The sequence below is a fragment of the Dendropsophus ebraccatus genome, chromosome 1 (assembly GCF_027789765.1).
Source record: "Dendropsophus ebraccatus isolate aDenEbr1 chromosome 1, aDenEbr1.pat, whole genome shotgun sequence".
Classification (NCBI taxonomy): Eukaryota; Metazoa; Chordata; class Amphibia; order Anura; family Hylidae; genus Dendropsophus; species Dendropsophus ebraccatus.
This window is the reverse complement of record NC_091454.1, coordinates 206414075-206433124: the sequence shown is the minus strand read 5'-3', so window position 1 is coordinate 206433124 and position 19050 is coordinate 206414075. Positions and strand designations below refer to the sequence as shown.

The window sequence follows — 19050 nt, the reverse complement described above, 5'->3', positions numbered from 1 at the left end:
GAGACCAACAAAGTGATGGGACTGGTGGGGCAGAAAGGGAGTTGTTCAATAGTATTACTCCTCCTCCTGCGAAGTGTACTGTACAGACGTGTGCTGCTAAGGCCAAGGCCTTCCCCACTCCAGCGTTACTTGTGTACTACAGAATGTTAGTGACTGTAAAATCGACGCTGTCTAAAACTCTTGAAAAATTATTAGACCAATGCATGGAAAGGGGTTAAAGGGGTACTTCGGCAGGAGGCGTTTTTTTCAGTAAGCGGGTAGGGGTAGATAAAGACAATGACATCCACTTACTTCCCCAGCTCCAGCGCTGGGGCCCACATCTTACTGCTTTGGTCCCCTGGTCTCTGACGTGACAATGGCCAGCCCGCTCAGACATTTAGCAGCAGAGATGGGACACCGAGACGTGCCAACATCACATCTCAAGTTCCCTCAATTGGCCAGAAACCGGGGGAGCGCAGCCCCAGTGCTGGAGCAGAGGAGGTAAGTGGACGCCATTGTCTTCATTCACCCTTTTCCGACGATACAAAAAAAAAAACACCTTCCGCCTGGAATACCCCTTTAAGAACAATGCATGAAGTGTTTTTAACCACATTTTTTATCATACAATACAGGTGTTAGGTTATAAATATATGGCACGACTCCAATAGCGTAAAGGTGACAGTTACACTCAAGCACTGGTGCCTAGGTTAGCTTAAAGGCCACTCTGTCAAATATATATATGACCTGTATTTTATATAGTACTTGGCAGGTGGGGACCCTGGTAGGGCCCAGAAGCTCCATGTTCCGCCATTGCTTGGTGTAGAATGGCTGTCTGCATGTTCTTATCTTTTACATACATAAAACAGTGTTTCAGTACAGGGCGTATCATTCCAGGGTCCGAATCTGATTTCTCCACAGTTCTCACCATTCAGGTTATTGGGCTCACCCTCTCCCCAGTTGCTGTAAATGAATTAATGAGAACAATTAATTTTCCAGAAAAAAAGGAAATGTGATATAAGCCAATGTATGATAAATCAGGCGTTGAGCGGAGAGCTTCTGTCGCTCTCCGCTCAAAGAAATAACATGTCAATTCTATGAGAGGAGAGCGGCGGGAGCGGAAGCACATGAGCCATCCCATAGAGACCCTGAGGCAGGCGCAGTAGAGCTCCGCCACGGGATTCTGTCTATATTACTCACTGTGAACATACCCTTATAATCTAGGTAAAGGCTTTCAATGAAATACATACAATAGAGGAACCTGTTTTTACACGTACATCACTTATCTTAGTGGGTGATTATAACCTGTGTGGGGATCCCTTTACCACAAGGATGTGAGGAATAAAGGGGTACTCCGGTGGGGGGCATTTTTTTCCTGGGACCGGGGATGAGGTGGCTAAGGGAAACGATGTCCACTCACCTCCCCGGTTCCAGCGGTGGGTCCTGTATCGCGGCACTCCGGTCCCCGGTGCCCGGCCGCTTCCTGGTGTCTGACGCGGCCCCGAGATGTGACAGACCAGGTCCGCTCAGCCAGTCAGTGATGGAAGCGGGATCCGTTTCAAGTGATGTATCATCTCGGGCCCGCGACAGACACCAGGAAGCGGCCGGGCACCGGGGAACGGAGCACCGCCATGTGGGACCCGCCGCTGGAATCGGGGAGGTGAGTGGACGTCTTTTCCCTCAGCCACCTCATCCCCTGTCCCAGGAAAAAAATGCCCCCCCCCCTGCTGGAGTACCCCTTTAACCTAAGAATCAATGAATCAGGGCATTGTGGGCCAAACCATTATCCATTATTTGGCCAAACCATTATTTGTTCTTCCCTATGAGGACAACTTTGGTTTATATATGTGCAGTGTCCCGCTATGTGTGTGGACTATGTGGTTTATATATGTATGTGCAGTGTCCCACTACGTGGATTTTTAGTGTCTTTACTGAGATGCCAGCAACTTAAAATGGTTGTGGCTGTGGAGCATAAAATATATATCTATCTGAAGATCAGGGCCGATTCTAGCTCTTCTGCTGCCTGAGGCGAGAACTGAAATAGCGCCCCCCCCCCCCTCAACTGAGATCAACATCATATAAACACCAAATAATTCCACCACATAATGACTGCATATCAGCACTCCATAGTGACTAAATACTATTACCAATATTGCCACTACAAGGGAAAAATTCCACCACTGACTGATCAATACCACCAGTACTGCTACTGCTGAATAAAAAACACTGTATAGAGTCCAGCATTACCCCCACACAGTGACTAAGTATAGTGATCAGGGTACAGTTACATCCAGTGACTCACAGGTGACGTCTTCTCTCATCAGAGTTGTTCACTTTCTCTTTTCTTCTCCATTCGGATCCGACTCCATCATGAAGACTTCTGTTAGCCATGACTTGTCCCCGCAGCATCTATTGGACAGACATTTTAGGCTCCACAGTTTAGAAGATCCCTTCTGCATCTCCACACTATTATAATCCCCATTCTCCTCATGTAGTCATAATCCCCCCGGCAGTTATAATCCCCCCATCTCCTCCTGTAGTCATAATCCCCCGTGTCCCCCATCTCCTCATAATTCTCCAATCTCATCATAATCCCCCCCACCTGTGTCTCACCATCTCCTCATATTCCTCCTGGGCCCCCCATAATCCTCCCATCTCCTCATATTCCTCCTGTGCCCCCCATAATCCTCCCATCTCCTCATATTCCTCCTGTGCTCCCCATAATCACCCCCTGTATCATCCATCTCCTCATATTCCTCCTGTGTCCCCCATAATCACCCTCTGTATCATCCATCTCCTCATATTCCTCCTGTGTCTCCCCACAATCACCCCCTGTATCATCCATCTCCTGTGTCCCCCCATCTCCTGTGTCCCCCCATCTCCCCACAATCACCCCCTGTATCATCCATCTCCTGTGTCCCCCATATCCCCACAATCACCCCCTGTATCATACATCTCCTGTGTCTCCCCACAATCACCCCCTGTATCATCCATCTCCTGTGTCCCCCCCATCTCCCCACAATCACCCCCTGTATCATCCATCTCCTGTGTCCCCCCCATCTCCCCACAATCACCCCCTGTATCATCCATCTCCTGTGTCCCCCCCATCTCCCCACAATCACCCCCTGTATCATCCATCTCCTGTGTCTCCCCACAATCACCCCCTGTATCATCCATCTCCTGTGTCCCCCAAGTCCCCACAATCACCCCCTGTGTCCCCCCATCTCCCCACAATCACCCCCTGTATTATCCATCTCCTGTGTCCCCCCATCTCCCCACAATCACCCCCTGTATCATCCATCTCCTGTGTCCCCCCATCTCCCCACAATCACTCCCTGTATCATCCATCTCCTCATATTCCTCCTGTGTCTCCCCACAATCACCCCCTGTATCATCCATCTCCTGTGTCCCCCCATCTCCCCACAATCATCCCCTGTATCATCCATCTCCTGTGTCCCTCCATCACCTGTGTCCCCCCCATCTCCCCACAATCACCCCCTGTATCATGCATCTCCTGTGTCCCCCCATCTCCCCACAATCACCCCCTGTATCATCCATCTCCTGTGTCCCCCATCTCCCCACAATTACCCCCTGTATCATCCATTTCCTGTGTCCCCCCAACAATCACCCCCTGTATCATCCATTTCCTGTGTCCCCCATCTCCCCACAATTACCCCCTGTATCATCCATTTCCTGTGTCCCCCCAACAATCACCCCCTGTATCATCCATTTCCTGTGTCCCCCCCAACAATCACCCCCTGTATCATCCATCTCCTGTGTCCCCCATCTCCCCACAATTACCCCCTGTATCATCCATTTCCTGTGTCCCCCCAACAATCACCCCCTGTATCATCCATTTTCTGTGTCCCCCCAACAATCCCCCCCTGTATCATCCATCTCCTGTGTCCCTCCATCTCCTGTGTCCCCCTCATCTCCCCACAATCACCCCCTGTATCATCCATCTCCTGTGTCTCCCCACAATCACCCCCTGTATCATCCATCTCCTGTGTCCCCCCAAGTCCCCACAATCACCCCCTGTGTCCCCCCATCTCCCCACAATCACCCCCTGTATCATCCATCTCCTGTGTCCCCCCCATCTCCCCACAATCACCCCCTGTATCATCCATCTCCTGTGTCCCCCCATCTCCCCACAATCACCCCCTGTATCATCCATCTCCTGTGTCCCCCCATCTCCCCACAATCACCCCCTGTATCATCCATCTCCTGTCCCCCCCCATCTCCCCACAATTACCCCCTGTATCATCCATCTCCTGTGTCCCCCCCATCTCCCCACAATCACCCCCTGTATCATCCATCTCCTGTGTCCCCCCCATCTCCCCACAATCACCCCCTGTATCATCCATCTCCTGTGTCTCCCCACAATCACCCCCTGTATCATCCATCTTCTGTGTCCCCCCAAGTCCCCACAATCACCCCCTGTGTCCCCCCATCTCCCCACAATCACCCCCTGTATCATCCATCTCCTGTGTCCCCCCATCTCCCCACAATCACCCCCTGTATCATCCATCTCCTGTGTCCCCCCATCTCCCCACAATCACCCCCTGTATCATCTATCTCCTGTGTCCCCCCCATCTCCCCACAATCACCCCCTGTATCATCCATCTCCTGTGTCTCCCCACAATCACCCCCTGTATCATCCATCTCCTGTCCCCCCCCCCCATCTCCCCACAATCACCCCCTGTGTCCCCCCATCTCCCCACAATCACCCCCTGTATCATCCATCTCCTGTGTCCCCCCCATCTCCCCACAATCACCCCCTGTATCATCCATCTCCTGTGTCCCCCCATCTCCCCACAATCACCCCCTGTATCATCCATCTCCTGTGTCCCCCCCATCTCCCCACAATCACCCCCTGTATCATCCATCTCCTGTGTCCCCCCCATCTCCCCACAATCACCCCCGGTATCATCCATCTCCTGTGTCTCCCCACAATCACCCCCTGTATCATCCATCTCCTGTGTCCCCCAAGTCCCCACAATCACCCCCTGTGTCCCCCCATCTCCCCACAATCACCCCCTGTATCATCCATCTCCTGTGTCCCCCATATCCCCACAATCACCCCCTGTATCATCCATCTCCTGTGTCCCCCATCTCCCCACAATTACCCCCTGTATCATCCATCTCCTGTGTCCCCCCACAATCACCCCCTGTATCATCCATCTCCTGTGTCCCCCCACAATCACCCCCTGTATCATCCATCTCCTGTGTCCCTCCATCTCCTGTGTCCCCCCATCTCCCCACAATCACCCCCTGTATCATCCATCTCCTGTGTCCCCCCATCTCCCCACAATCACCCCCTGTATCATCCATCTCCTGAGTCCCCCCATCTCCTGTGTCCCCCCATCTCCTGAGTCCCCCCATCTCCTGAGTCCCCCCATCTCCTTAGTGCCCCCATCTCCTGTGTCCCCCCATCTCAGCAAAGTAAAACAAAAAACAGGCCAGCATCTCCTCACCTTACCAATCCTTCCCGCGCTGTCCCTGTGGCCTCCTGGTCGCTTCCTGGTCGCTTCCTGGTCAGGCTGATCACAGATCTCATGGAGCAGCCTGACCAGGAAGACATCACTGGCTGCTCCAGATCACTTCTAGATCGCAGCACTAAGACAGCCTGCGATCTAGAAGTGAATGGCAGAGAGCAGAGAACTGATAGTTCCCTGCTCTGAGCCTCCTAATAAGGACACAGACACAGCTGACAGCAGGGGGCGCTCCTATAGTGCAGAAGCAGGGAGTCCGGCATCCAGTGTCGGACTGGGGTCCCTGGGCCCACCAGGGAAATTGATTCTAGGGGCCCACCCTACACACATATACTGTACATAACCGATGCCAAACCTTTCATGTTAGTACAGTGTAATTTTTTTTACATAAATCTGATAGTACATTCGGATTAAGGAATAATCTGACATTGTACACATGTACACATACTGAGATACACACACCTTACATACATACATCTAATCATACACAGATACACACTGACATACACACACACCTTACATACATACATCTAATCAAACAAACACACACTGACACATACTTCAAGGGCACTACCCGGCTCTTAAGGCCCTATTGCACGAAACAATTATCAGCCGTATTTGTCCAATATCGACACACGCAGATAGCCACACTACACACACACACACACACACACACACACACAGATAGCCACACTACACACACACACACACACACACACACTACACACACAGGTAGCCACACTACATACACAGATAGCCACACTACACACACACACAGATAGCCACACTACACACACAGGTAGCCACACTACACACACACACACACAGGTAGCCACACTACACACACAGGTAGCCACACTACACACACACACACACACACACACATAGCCACACTACACACACAGGTAGCCACACTACATACACAGGTAGCCACACTACACACACACACACAGATAGCCACACTACATACACAGGTAGCCACACTACACACACAGATAGCCACACTACATACACAGGTAGCCACACTACACAGACACACAGATAGCCACACTACACACACACACACACACACACTACACACACACAGGTAGCCACACTACACACGCAGATAGCCACACTACATACACAGGTAGCCACACTACATACACAGGTAGCCACACTACATACACAGGTAGCCACACTACACAGACACACACAGATAGCCACACTACACAGACACACACACTACACAGACACACACAGATAGCCACACTACACAGACGCACGCAGATAGCCACACTACAGCCACACTACACAGACACACAGATAGCCACACTACACAGACACACACACTACACAGACACACACACACACAGATAGCCACACTGCACAGACACACGCAGATAGCCACACTACAGACAAAGCCACACTACACAGACACACACATTACACAGACACACACAGATAGCCACACTATACAGACGCACACAAACACAGATAGCCACACTACACAGACACACACAGATAACCACACTACACAGACACACACAGATAACCACACTACACAGACACACACACTACACAGACACACACACACACAGATAGCCACACTACACAGACACACGCAGATAGCCACACTACAGACAAAGCCACACTACACAGACACACACACTACACAGACACACACAGATAGCCACACTATACAGACGCACACAAACACAGATAGCCACACTACACAGACACACACAGATAACCACACTACACACACACGCAGATAGCCACACTACACACACACACACACGCAGATAGCCACACTACACACACATGCAGATAGTCACACTACACAGACACATGCAGATAGCCACACTACACACACACACGCACAGATAGCCACACTACATACACACACAGATAGCCACACTACACAGACACACACACACACAGATAGCCACACTACACAGACACACACACACACACACACGCAGATAGTCACACTACACAGACACACGCAGATAGCCACACTACACACACAGATATCCACACTACAGACACACACACGGCCACACTACACACACAGATAGCCACACTACACAGATAGCCACACTACACAGACACACACACAGATAGCCACACTACACAGACACACACACAGATAGCCACACTACACCTACACAGATAGCCACACTACACAGATGACAAGGATACACAAATATACAGAAACTCACACTGACTATATGCAGGAAGCTCCAGGGCCTCCATTAGTCTCCATCTCCACCTTCTTCTGTGCAGCCTGCAGCCTCTCCCCCTTCTCCCCGGCACTGACAGCACAGAGCAGCAGGAGGGGGAGACATGACTGCAGGGGGAGGGGGGATGAAGGGGGCCCTGCTGCTGCTTCCCTGTGCAGCTTTCTGCCTCTTCCTGCTGCCACATGTGAGGGTTTGTTTCCTGTGGGGACAGAGGGAGCCTCTAGTGACAGGCAGGAAGAGAGCCAATCCGGGGGTGGATTAGGACTGGACCATACCACTTCAGTGCAGGGGGAGGGGGGGCCCATGAGTTTACACTAGTGGAGAGAAAGAAGGGGCCCTGCTGCCGTTCTTCTATCACTAGAGGACCATGAAAGGCAGCTGAGGGCCCCTTGATCTCCCGATTATAGGGAGAGGCTTAACAGGAGGCCCACCTCCAGCACAGGGCCCTTCAAAGGGGGGCGGGCCCCCCGGTGGTCCAGTCCGAGCCTGCCGACATCACACTGGAGTCCCTGCTTCTGCACGTATATTCCGTGGGCGGTACGCTATTAGCGTAGCACGCCCCGGAATACTACAGGAGCAGAGACATCAGTCTATGGCTGATCTCTCTGCTCCTGTAGTCAGTGAGCGGCCATGCATATAATATATGCATGAAAGCTCACTGTGCAGGGGCGGCCAGTGCCGTCCCCTGCAGGGTCCTAAGAGCTGCCGCCTGAGGCGAAGACTTCACTTCGCCTCATGGCAGATGCGGGCCTGCTGAAGATAATAAGAAAGGAAATACTAAATGGGCAGGCAAGATAGACCAGGGGGGACTCTCTTTTTGCCAACAACAATCTTCTATATTTCTAATTTGCACTGCATTGTGGGAAAACCTGCTATGTTGCATTGCTAGAAGTTTAAAGTAAAGAAGAAATTATTGCTGTTAAGGTTTCATCCTTAAAGAGAACCAATCACCTGAAATTAACTGTCCCTATAACAAAAGATTCTCTGTCCCTAAGTCTATTCCTGAAGATACAGACTGCCTGTGCAGTCTGTATCTTATGCTTTTACCTAATCCTGTATATCGGAGCAGTAAGGCCGGGGGCGGCCATCTTGATGACGTCACAGTGGTGCGTTCCTGCGCTGGAACGCAAGGGACGTAATCAAGATGGCGCCCGGCTTTACTGCACCGCTACAGAGGAGTAGGTAAAGTATAAGATACAGACTGCAAAGGCAGTTTGTATCTTCATGAAGTTTATTTCTGAAGATACAGACTGCCTGTGCAGTCTGTATCTTATACTTTACCCACTCCTCTGTAGCGGTGCAGTAAAGCCGGGCGCCATCTTGATTACGTCCCTTGCATTCCAGCGCTGGAACGCACCACTGACGTCATCAAGATGACCGCCCCCGGCCTTACTGCTCCGCTATACAGGATTAGGTAAAAGCATAAGATACAGACTGCACAGGCAGTCTGTATCTTTAGGAATAGACTAATAGACCCAGTTAGGACATTCATACACAGCGATCTCGCGCTGTATAGCACGGGATCACTGTGTATTTACAGAGCGGTGGCAAAGTCTCATGGGCGCCCTTCCCGCCGCTCGGCATGCCGGGAGCTTCCTGTCGCACGCTGGCTCTTTTGAAAAGAGCCAGGAAAAGAAAATAAGTATATTGCGAAAACGCGGCCCTAAAAGTAATTAATTCAAATTACAAATATTAATAAAATAACAATTTTAATCTAATTAAAGGGAAAAAAAAAAATTCGCCCATGATTGGTTCTCCTTAAGGGCTCTTGCACACTACAGAAATCACACGGATAACTTGCCGCAAATTCCGGCGATGCCCCCGCCCCCCCCCCCCCCCGTCTCCCGTTTGACTCTGGCCCGCCTCATAGACTCCATACTACGTTCTCGCAGATTCAACCATCTGCCCAAAGAATTGACATGTCTTTGAGCGAACAACGGAATCCGCCTGACCATAGAATAGAGCCTATGGGACTGGTGTAACTTCTTCAAGTGGTTAAACGTGGGGGCGAGCGATGGAATTCGCGGCAAGTTATTCGCGTAATTTTCGTAGTGTGCAAGGGCCCTTATCCTGTACACTACTACATCTCCAGACTTTATGTAAACCTCAGCAGATCTATTACAGCTCACTATAGAAAATGAACACGTCAGTACTGACCCCTCGTGCCTGTGAAAAAACCAAGACCAAAACCATAGCAGAACTGCAGAACAATAACACCCAGACCAAAACCATAGCAGAACTGCAGAACAATAACACCCAGCCTCTTTACAGGTGCCTCCATGTACCATTGTACTTGTTGCGAAAAGAGTCTCTCCCAGCTCTTAGGTGGATCCTACTTTTTATGTGTTGCATGGGCCTTTGGTTCACACACAGGTATTTTAACACTATTCTCAATAATGTTAATGTCCACTTTTCCCTTGAGACATATGAAGCCTCCTACTTAGCACTTACTTAAAGGTGAGTTGTGTCCCATCTAGCCACTTCCAGATTATAGATGCTTCTGGGTATCGTGTGAGTCCAATCCAGTATCTTGTGTCATTCTTTATTAACTTATTCAAAGTATCCTAGAAAATTATAAAAAATGAAGTAAGTACAGGTACCAGTTACATGATCTTATGTATAGAGAGGATGTTAGTCTCTCCTGTGAAACTAACTTCCTGTGAACTACATGACTACATTATCACCTATTGGATCTCTTCTGGCTTAGATCTTTTCCCTCCCACCCGGTGTCATTTTCTTTATTGTAACGATTGGAGTCGTGGATCCGCTGTACTACTGCTAGCGATGACGTAAGCAGCACCAGGGAGCGGAATCTAAGGGGCTGCTGGTCTTCACCGGTGCCCACCGCAAGGCAGGATGGACTTGTTACGCAGGCAATCCACAGCTCTACAGTCAGAAGGTACCCAGCAGGACACACGGCTAGAACCACAGGCGGCAGGAACCGCAAGCAGGAATCACGGGCAGCTGGGACCACACACTATGGGCATGCATGGGGTCAGGGAGGTGCACAAATTTATAGGGAACTGTTTAAGTGCAATAACCCATTAGGGACATATTGTCTCTTCAAATCAACTCACTCTAGGAGGCGGACATTCACGCACCGGCACAGAGGAGGCTGGGCAGGAGCACGGACATGTAGGGTGCCCTGCGGGCCCAAAGTAGCGGACGTGCCGGGCCCCTGCACCTGGGCTCTGGCGACCGCTGGGGCCATAGTGACTGGGAAGTGCTGGGGAAGTGGCAACTGAGGTTCGGAGTATGGGACGCCACCGTGGCTGTTACACTTATTCTCCTGTGAGTCTACCCATGCAAGACAGCAGTGGTCAATCATTCAATCATGCATAGGATCAGGGCAAGTCAGACAGGCAATGGAAGAGGCAAATGCTACAGTAAGGGTTAGGCAAGCAAAAGTAATCCAAGGGACAGGCACAGGACAAGATACATGTAATGGCAGTGGAGTAGCAATACAAGAATGCAAAAATGCTCAGGCAAGAGGGGACAAGTGGAACAACTGTAAATAGAAAGAGGTGGATTGACACTGGCCCTCTAAATCCCAGCAGACCTGAGACGAGCAAGGAATGAAGCCGAGAACCAAGCCCAAGACAGTGAGCAGCGCCAGCACTACCGTTACCAAGATGGCACTAAGTGCAGCGGTTTTCATTTCCATATATTGGAGAATATTTGCAGATACGCTTTAAAATCTATTATTACTTTGTATTGGGAAGGATACCTTAAGATAATTGTGGATTCCTGTATACAGCTCTTACCAGTTCAGTCTTGTCTTTTATTATTACAAGAACTGAGTTATTTTTGTAGCATTCATCTCGAGCCTCCTCCCAGGTTATTTCTTCCTCAGAGACATAGTAACAGGAGGAGCCGACCCTTTTCCAGCCGTCAGGGCACGGTGTGCAGTTATTCTCTAGGAATAGTTGGGAATATTGCGGTTTAAGTTCACATGTCAACTTATCAGATTTGCTCACAGATTTATCAAGCTTGAGCCGGTGGCATACGCCATGGAGACAGCACAGGTCCTTACCTTCTCCATGATGTACACCAGCTGTTATCCAGATGCCAGATAACTGTTTGGGTAGGGCATGGTAAGGCAGGAAAAAGGCATGGCCTCCTCTTGCGCCTTGCTATGCACACCTGATTACTTGTGAAGACTCGCTGCTCTCAGGAAGTCTTTTTAAAGAAGTAAGCCAGCGATGCACTGCCAACATCTAAAGGCTTGCTGGGCAAGCAAGTTATTAGGGAGGGGGGTGCATTAGAAACAGTGCCCGTCTCCATAGTGCCAATCCGGCCCTCTCCATTCATTATCATTAGAAATGAGTGGGCCTAGTGGGGGCGGATCAGAACTATGGTGTCGGGCAGTGCTCCTAATGGTCTCACTGGACTGTGGGGAACACAACTAATTGCACCAGAACAGCGCAGAGTAGGAAGGTAACAGACATACCTTCCTCCTCAGCATCTCATGTGCAAAAAGGACATATCAGGTTAAATTCGTCTAACCTGGTGATAGTTCCCCTTTAAGTCACTGTATGGTATTCCACTAGGGGTGTTACAGTTATATAAACCCTTCGCAAAAGCCTGTACTTTTTGTATTCTTATTGTGGTAAAAGTAGTATTAAGAGTTAGCCACTCAATGTCGCTGTATTGTGTATGTATATATGGAAGCTGCACAGGTGAAGGATTGCAAAGGGTTATTGTGTTTATGTGTCAGCAGAATCTGTAGACCAGTAGGATTTCTGTTTTCTTCTTTCCTATCATCTCCCTCCTTTCCTCTTCTATTGCACTCTTTCACCCAATCGCAGCGCACCATACACGCTGTAGAGGAAGTTAGTCCCATGGGTGGGGAGGAGCAGAGGCTATTCGTTCTGGACATTGTGGAGGAAGGACGCAAGCCAGATAGCTCTCCACAGTGGTCCTACCTGGGCCCTGGCCCTCTGCCAGGTCCCTGTATCTAAAGTTCAGATCAGTCTTAGTCAGTACCCTGAATGGGTAGGACGCAGGACATATCACTGTCACCAACTTTGTTACCAGTAGTATTCCAAAGCACTATGCACTGTTAAACCCTTTTTAAGGAAGGCAAAGATAACCTCAACCCACGCTAAGGACAAGGAGAAGTCACAGTGCAGGACAGTATCCATACTAGCACCACAGAGCCAGGAACTGATCCGGACAGAGCAAAGTTGCAGTAGCCTATGAACTCTCTCTCGCAGCATAGGTGCCAGCAGGAAACCCTCAGCATTCCGCTCATCCCAGGTAAAAAGGTCTGGGGCCTGTGTCACCCATTAGGAAGGTTTGTCCAAGTCTAGTGGGCATAAGGTGGTGTGAAAACTGAAGTCAAAGGACAATACACTGGCACAGGTGTTCTTCTTATTCTTATTCTCATTCTTCTTACAAGTATTCTACCTCATCCTCAAACATCCCGGCAGAACACATTACTACATGGGTTGAGACTCTCACAGAATTTTCCTCTCTGCTACTCTACCTCTTGTATTACTCAGCACAACTCAACCAACACTACTATATCCTACACTGCACTTATTCTACAGATTTGGTCAATCTCTTATCAAGTGTTCATCAGAACTTTGTTAAGTGTATCTCAGAGACTTTCTGTATTATTTGCTGTGCATTTACAAGTAGTAAACCAACTTAACTTTATTTCAAGAGTCTGTGATTATTCGCCACCATGACAAAGCACACACACTTCAACCTTGGGTCACTTCCCCTTTCTGTGGCTGGTGGGTCCTACTATCTGGGAGGGTCACAATACCACTCTGGCTATCCATGACTACATCATCCGTGACTACATAACCCCAAGGCACCCAGTAGCAACCCAGCAGGACACTGACCACAGGAGAAAAGGGTACAACTGGCCTTATCAACTAAAAGCCGGCGTGCCATTACACCTGTGTGCCCACCAGGCACTGGCGTCACGTGACAAAAACCTAAGGTCTGGCTGTATCTCGGCCATCCACCATAGAAGTGGTGTCACACTACAACACCTGGCAAGTGACCGGCCGTTCCTCCAAATTAACACCACATTGGGGGCACACCACAACTACACCATTTTTGGCGAGCTAGGAGAAAATGTGTGGAAAACCATGATCTCCCTGACAGCATTTTACACATGCGCGACTAAGGAATCCACTAACAAATACAGTCTGTGAGGTGGAAGGACACTTACCTTGATTCTTCAGCTGTGATATTGCTTCACGTGCTGTCAAATCTATAGAGTAAATGGCAGATCAGTATTCAATGTACAGTTTATCATTGGCCATATTAAAGATAGGACTCTGTCCTTCCAGCCCCCCAGGACCATAGTTTTTGTCACCTCCTTTGGATAAAATGATGTGTTTGGTGGACATCTCAATGGGTAGAGTTTCTATGGTTCAGGTTCTATGCTGGCTGTATGAGTCTTTCTCCATGGTCAATGTTTAGTATTCATATGAATGGGCCGAGATACCAGAAACGGGAGCGGTGCTGTTTATTATAACAACGCCTGTGCACATGCCTTATATAAGTATATCGACTTCATCCACAAGTTAGAAAGCATTGTAGTCAATTATTCGTAGTTATACTCCACTACTTATCATGCCTGGTTGGCGAAACCATCCAACACCATATAATATATCTTACTCACTAAAAGAGTGTATGACATGCTACATATACAGTGGAAGATCCAACCAACTTGTATGCTGACATTACACTAGTCATCCCACTTTCCCTCTTCCCTATTACTATGCACCTACAGATTTATTTATTTATTTATTTATTTATTTATTTATTTTGCCACGGCTGCTGTAATCACAGGACTTTAATAACTAGAATGTTCACTATTCATATGAAGATACAGCTTGAAATTTCCTAAATTGGGGAATATATTGAAGATTCTTTATCCACACCTTCCTCCTACAGCTTCTGCAGTTTACATCAGCAGGGAGGAAGTAAAGGGCTGCAGTATTTCAGTTTCCAACTTTACCCCATTTGAACTTGATGTGCAACCACGTTCAGCCTACATGTGAATGCAGCTAATAAACAGCATAGAGCATTCGCTTTATGTAATAATTAGTATATACTTCCGGGGATTACTGGACCCATACTTTATTCCACATAATACTGAAAAATAGATATTAGCTTATAATTCTCTTATAAAACAATATATAGTCACCAACACTTACAGTATCGTAACAGGAGACCTGACATGGCAGCCAAAATGAGGAATAATATAGTAAGAAGGATGAGAGCTGCTAGAATTACCCGATTTTCTGAAATAAACAAGAAGAATATCGGCACAATAATAACGGATAGGTTAACACGGACGACATCAAAAGCATTGGCAGAAAATATTATTTTACTGAAATAGTAGTAAAAAGAACAAACTTCCAGCAGATGTCTACAGTACGTGAATGTAAATGTATAGGCTTAGTGATGTGGCAGAAAAAAATCTCCAAATCAGAGTCCTGCCTGCAGCTACAAAAGTGACAGGCAGACAGGCAGAGTAGAGAGTCAATGCCTGCTTGCTCTGTCAGTCCACTGTATTTAACGATAATGGCCCATTAGGAGCCCTTATTGTTAAATACATAGGTGCAGAAGCAAACTACCTTCTACTTAACCCCTTATGTACTGCTGTGTGTAAGTTACCCAATGTTCTTTTACATGCTGCAACACAAAAAAAAAGGTAAAAAGAGAAAGACAAGGAGATCACTGCTTCCCTGATTGTGCACTGAGAACCCCCAACATCTGCATGGAGCACATTTTCCTACTTGATTGCAGCAGCCGGAGAACAGAGGTCAGGGGTTATCAGAGCAGTGAAGCAGAGATCTTGTCCTCTGCTTATTAACCCTTTTTTATGTTGCAGTAGGTAAGTGAACACTGGGTCACTTACACACTGCAGTACATAAAGGGTTAAGCAGACGGACACAGGACAGCTCTTATCTTCCCTGTGCGTCCCCTGGTTCCCCTCCTGCATGGGCCCCATAGCAGCTGCCTACCCTAACTCTATGGTAGCTACACCACTGGGAATATAGATATATGGTATAGTAAGCTCTCTAATTGGGGGAGGGGGGTGACAGCATTAAAAAAAAAAAAAAAAAAAAAATATATATATACTGTATATATATATATATATATATATATATATATATATATATATATATATGGGAAGCCATCTATCTCCTATCACCAGCAAGAAATGTAAAGATCTGAGTAGCTGCTATGAGGCCTGACGTCCATATGACCACCCTGACGTGTCGGGGAGAACAGGGACTGGAAGTTCTGAAATAGATTTTGAAATGAGTTTTGCAATTTCCTTTGTTTCCTAGACCCACAAGCTTACACAAGATTCCTACATAACATTAAACAGGCTCTTACTCTTATTTGTTGCTTTCTTGGTTCCCACAGATCTGAACAATTTGGCTCCATTTTCTAGCTCCTCAATATTCACATACGTGTCGTCATCGGCAGAGAAATCTGAAAATTAGAAACATTATTAGCTAGAAATTATATTTTCCTGAGGAAGTTAATGGAGGTTTGTTAGACGTTTAGCAGACTATAATAATGCTTTCTTGGTGTTTTGGGAATTCAACTCCCATGCAGACCTAGGGTGCATTCACACTACAGAATTTGCGCAGATAACATCCTGCAGATTCCACCACTCGCTCCCACTTCACTCTCTGCCCGTCCCAAAGGCTCCATTCTATGCTAGGTCAGATTCTGCTGTCCGCCCAAATGTTGACACTATGGAATCCGCACAGATAAGTTCCAGCGGATTCCGTCGCTAGTACCCGCTCACGGCGGCGCACATATCTGCCGACAATGCCGCGGCCTGTGATTCGCTGAGCAGGCTGTCACTCTCCAGACAAGAGTGACAGCCTACTCAGCCAATCACTGGTTGCGGCATTGTCCCAGCTCAGTCACTGATTGGCTGAGCTAGTTGTCACTCTAGAGATGCTTCACTTTGCTCATCCCTGGTAATTATCAATAACTTAAGACACTACAGACACATAGGTAAGAGACAAGTGTCATGTTTAGCAGTATGTGACCGACTGGTCTGCCATTTGGTTTATTGGAACTGTATTCAAGTCAGTGCTACAGTGCAGGAAAGAAAATATTAGCTTACTGTTATCAAGGTTATAAGTAAAGTTAGTTTTCAAAGTATTAGAACTTTAAAGCGACCATCAGGGACATTTGCCTTAACATGACTACGGATAGATCTGCACCGGGGAAGCCGGTGCCGCTGTCCATTTTTTTAACCATGGCCCGATTCCTGTGTACGGCGCTGTTCTATCCACGGGTACCGGGCCGGGGCTGAAGCCACCCCTCTATGACGCGGCTCTGTTAGAATCAATGGAGGCGCGTTATAGAGGGGTGGGGGATTCCTCCCACAGGGGGCAGGCCGGCTCGCCTCCAGTGCTTCAGCCCCAGCCCGGTACCCGTGTATAGAGTGGCCCCGTACATGGGAACCAGGTTGCGGTTCAAAAAATGGGCCGCGGCACCGGCTTCCCCGTGCCGGCACCGATCTATCCGTGGTTTATGTTAGAGCATATGTATTCAAGATAAGAAAAACATAGCTGCATTCTTAGCTGTGGTATTGCAGCTCAGTTTCATTGAAATAAAATCCAGAGCTGCACTCATTATTCTACCACTGTGATACTAATCACTATTTACCTACATAAACTTTCCTGTTCTGATCCTGGGGTACACTCTATATTATACTCCAGAGCTGCACTCTTTATTCTGCTGCTGTGATCCATGTCACTGTATATATACATAAACTATCCTGTACTGATCATAGGGTACTCTCTATACTCCAGAGCTGCGCTCACAATAATGATGGCATTTCCTCATGTCTCAATGTGATTCCTGATGCTCTGTACATTGTACACACTGTGCTGTTTCCACCAGACACTCTATAGGAATAGGAATAGGAATAGGAAAAGGAAAGGGAAAGGGAAAGGGAAAGGAAACATTAAGACAGATGGCAACCAATCACAGATCAGCTTTCATTTCTCACCATGAGCTGTGATTGGTTGATATCCGTCTGGGACAAAAAAAAAAATCAGACCAATAATTGTCTCAGATTAATACATCTGGATTAATAATTCAATTGTTCCCCACTAGCAGAATTATGAATACAGCTCCGTAGCTCAGGATAATGCACAAAGTGACACCACAAAGATCCAAATTTACAATGAAGTGAACACTACTAGACTATTTGTATGACTTGGTATAATTTACCTTTCCTGTCTGTGTGACCATGCATATTCCTCTTCTCTTTATTCCTCATTGTCAGGCTGCCAGATGTGCGGTTTTCTGCTGTATCCTGTAATAATGGTATTATACGTCCTGGTCGGGATTGGGTGTCTCTAGGCCCCCTGGCACATGAAGATATCTGTTCTTAGAAACATGGGAGACCTCATAGAAAATAAAAGTGAGCGCCTACCGGGTGGCAGATGTTACTGAGATGTAATGAAACTCCCGAAAAAATTACAAAATCTCCAAGCAGTGGTCACCAGTACGGTAACACACAGTGGTTTCACAATCGCCACAGTACAGGATGTACCGCTATATCTATCCTCATGACTACCATCATTCCTACAGACATGTATAGCACTATGACAGCAAGTCTAAAAATAAATCAGATACATATATACTGCACAGACTATACAGTACACATCCTCACCACTCAGCACTAAAGAAGTGGTCAGGAACCTGCAGCCCTCCAACCATTGCAACACTACTATTCCCATCAAGAGCTTGTCCAGATAGAGGAAGAATAAGAGATCGTGGGGGGTCCGACCTCCGTACCCCCGCCGCCGTTTTCCATATCAGGCCCCCGACTTCTTTGTTATGAATACAGCCACAGTTACAGCATGTGACCCGCGTCTCTATTCATTCCTATGGTGATGCCGGAGAAAGACAAGTGCAACACTCTTTCGGCTTACTCGGCTGTTTCTGGCAGCTCCATAGGAATGAACTGAGCTGCGGGTCATGCCGCTCCTTTTGCTATATTCATAACAAAGAAGCCGGAGGGGAAGGCGTATAGAGATCTCTTACTTTTCCCCTATCCTGTGGATAGGGGACAAGTCAATTTTTCCTGGACAATCTCTTTAAGCTTTGGCTGTCCAGGCAGGATGGGAATTGTACTTTTTAGATTCCCCACCACTGTAGTAAAGGATAGAACTCCTGATCAATCAGTGATCCATTGTGCTTATAGGTACAGTATACAGGTACAGTATTTATCTTTTATCTAGCATTAGCAAAAATTATTATTCTGAAATTAAATGGTCATCGACGTTTCAAACAACTTCCCTCCATACGATAGTCCTAACATTTTTGTAAGTCGCTCCTTAACC

General features: G+C 47.7%; 1 protein-coding gene across 2 annotated transcripts; it reads right to left on the bottom strand.

Annotated features, from left to right (window-relative positions):
• Nucleotides 1-486: 486 nt before the first annotated feature.
• LOC138791826 (CD209 antigen-like protein C) lies at nucleotides 487-18158 on the bottom strand. Of its 2 annotated transcripts, XM_069969252.1 has the most exons (8): nucleotides 17933-18158; nucleotides 16067-16165; nucleotides 14875-14961; nucleotides 13881-13922; nucleotides 11458-11609; nucleotides 10145-10257; nucleotides 2279-2385; nucleotides 857-939 (listed from the first exon to the last, which is right to left on the bottom strand). In XM_069969252.1, exons 1-7 carry the CDS (start codon nucleotides 17979-17981, stop codon nucleotides 2307-2309), a joined length of 621 nt encoding a protein of 206 aa, XP_069825353.1. In that variant the 5' UTR covers nucleotides 17982-18158; the 3' UTR covers nucleotides 857-939; nucleotides 2279-2306. The 2 variants fall into 2 exon arrangements, with proteins under 2 accessions (XP_069825343.1, XP_069825353.1); XM_069969242.1 differs by lacking the exon at nucleotides 2279-2385 and having other exon boundaries at nucleotides 487-939.
• Between the last annotated feature and the right edge of the window lie 892 nt (nucleotides 18159-19050).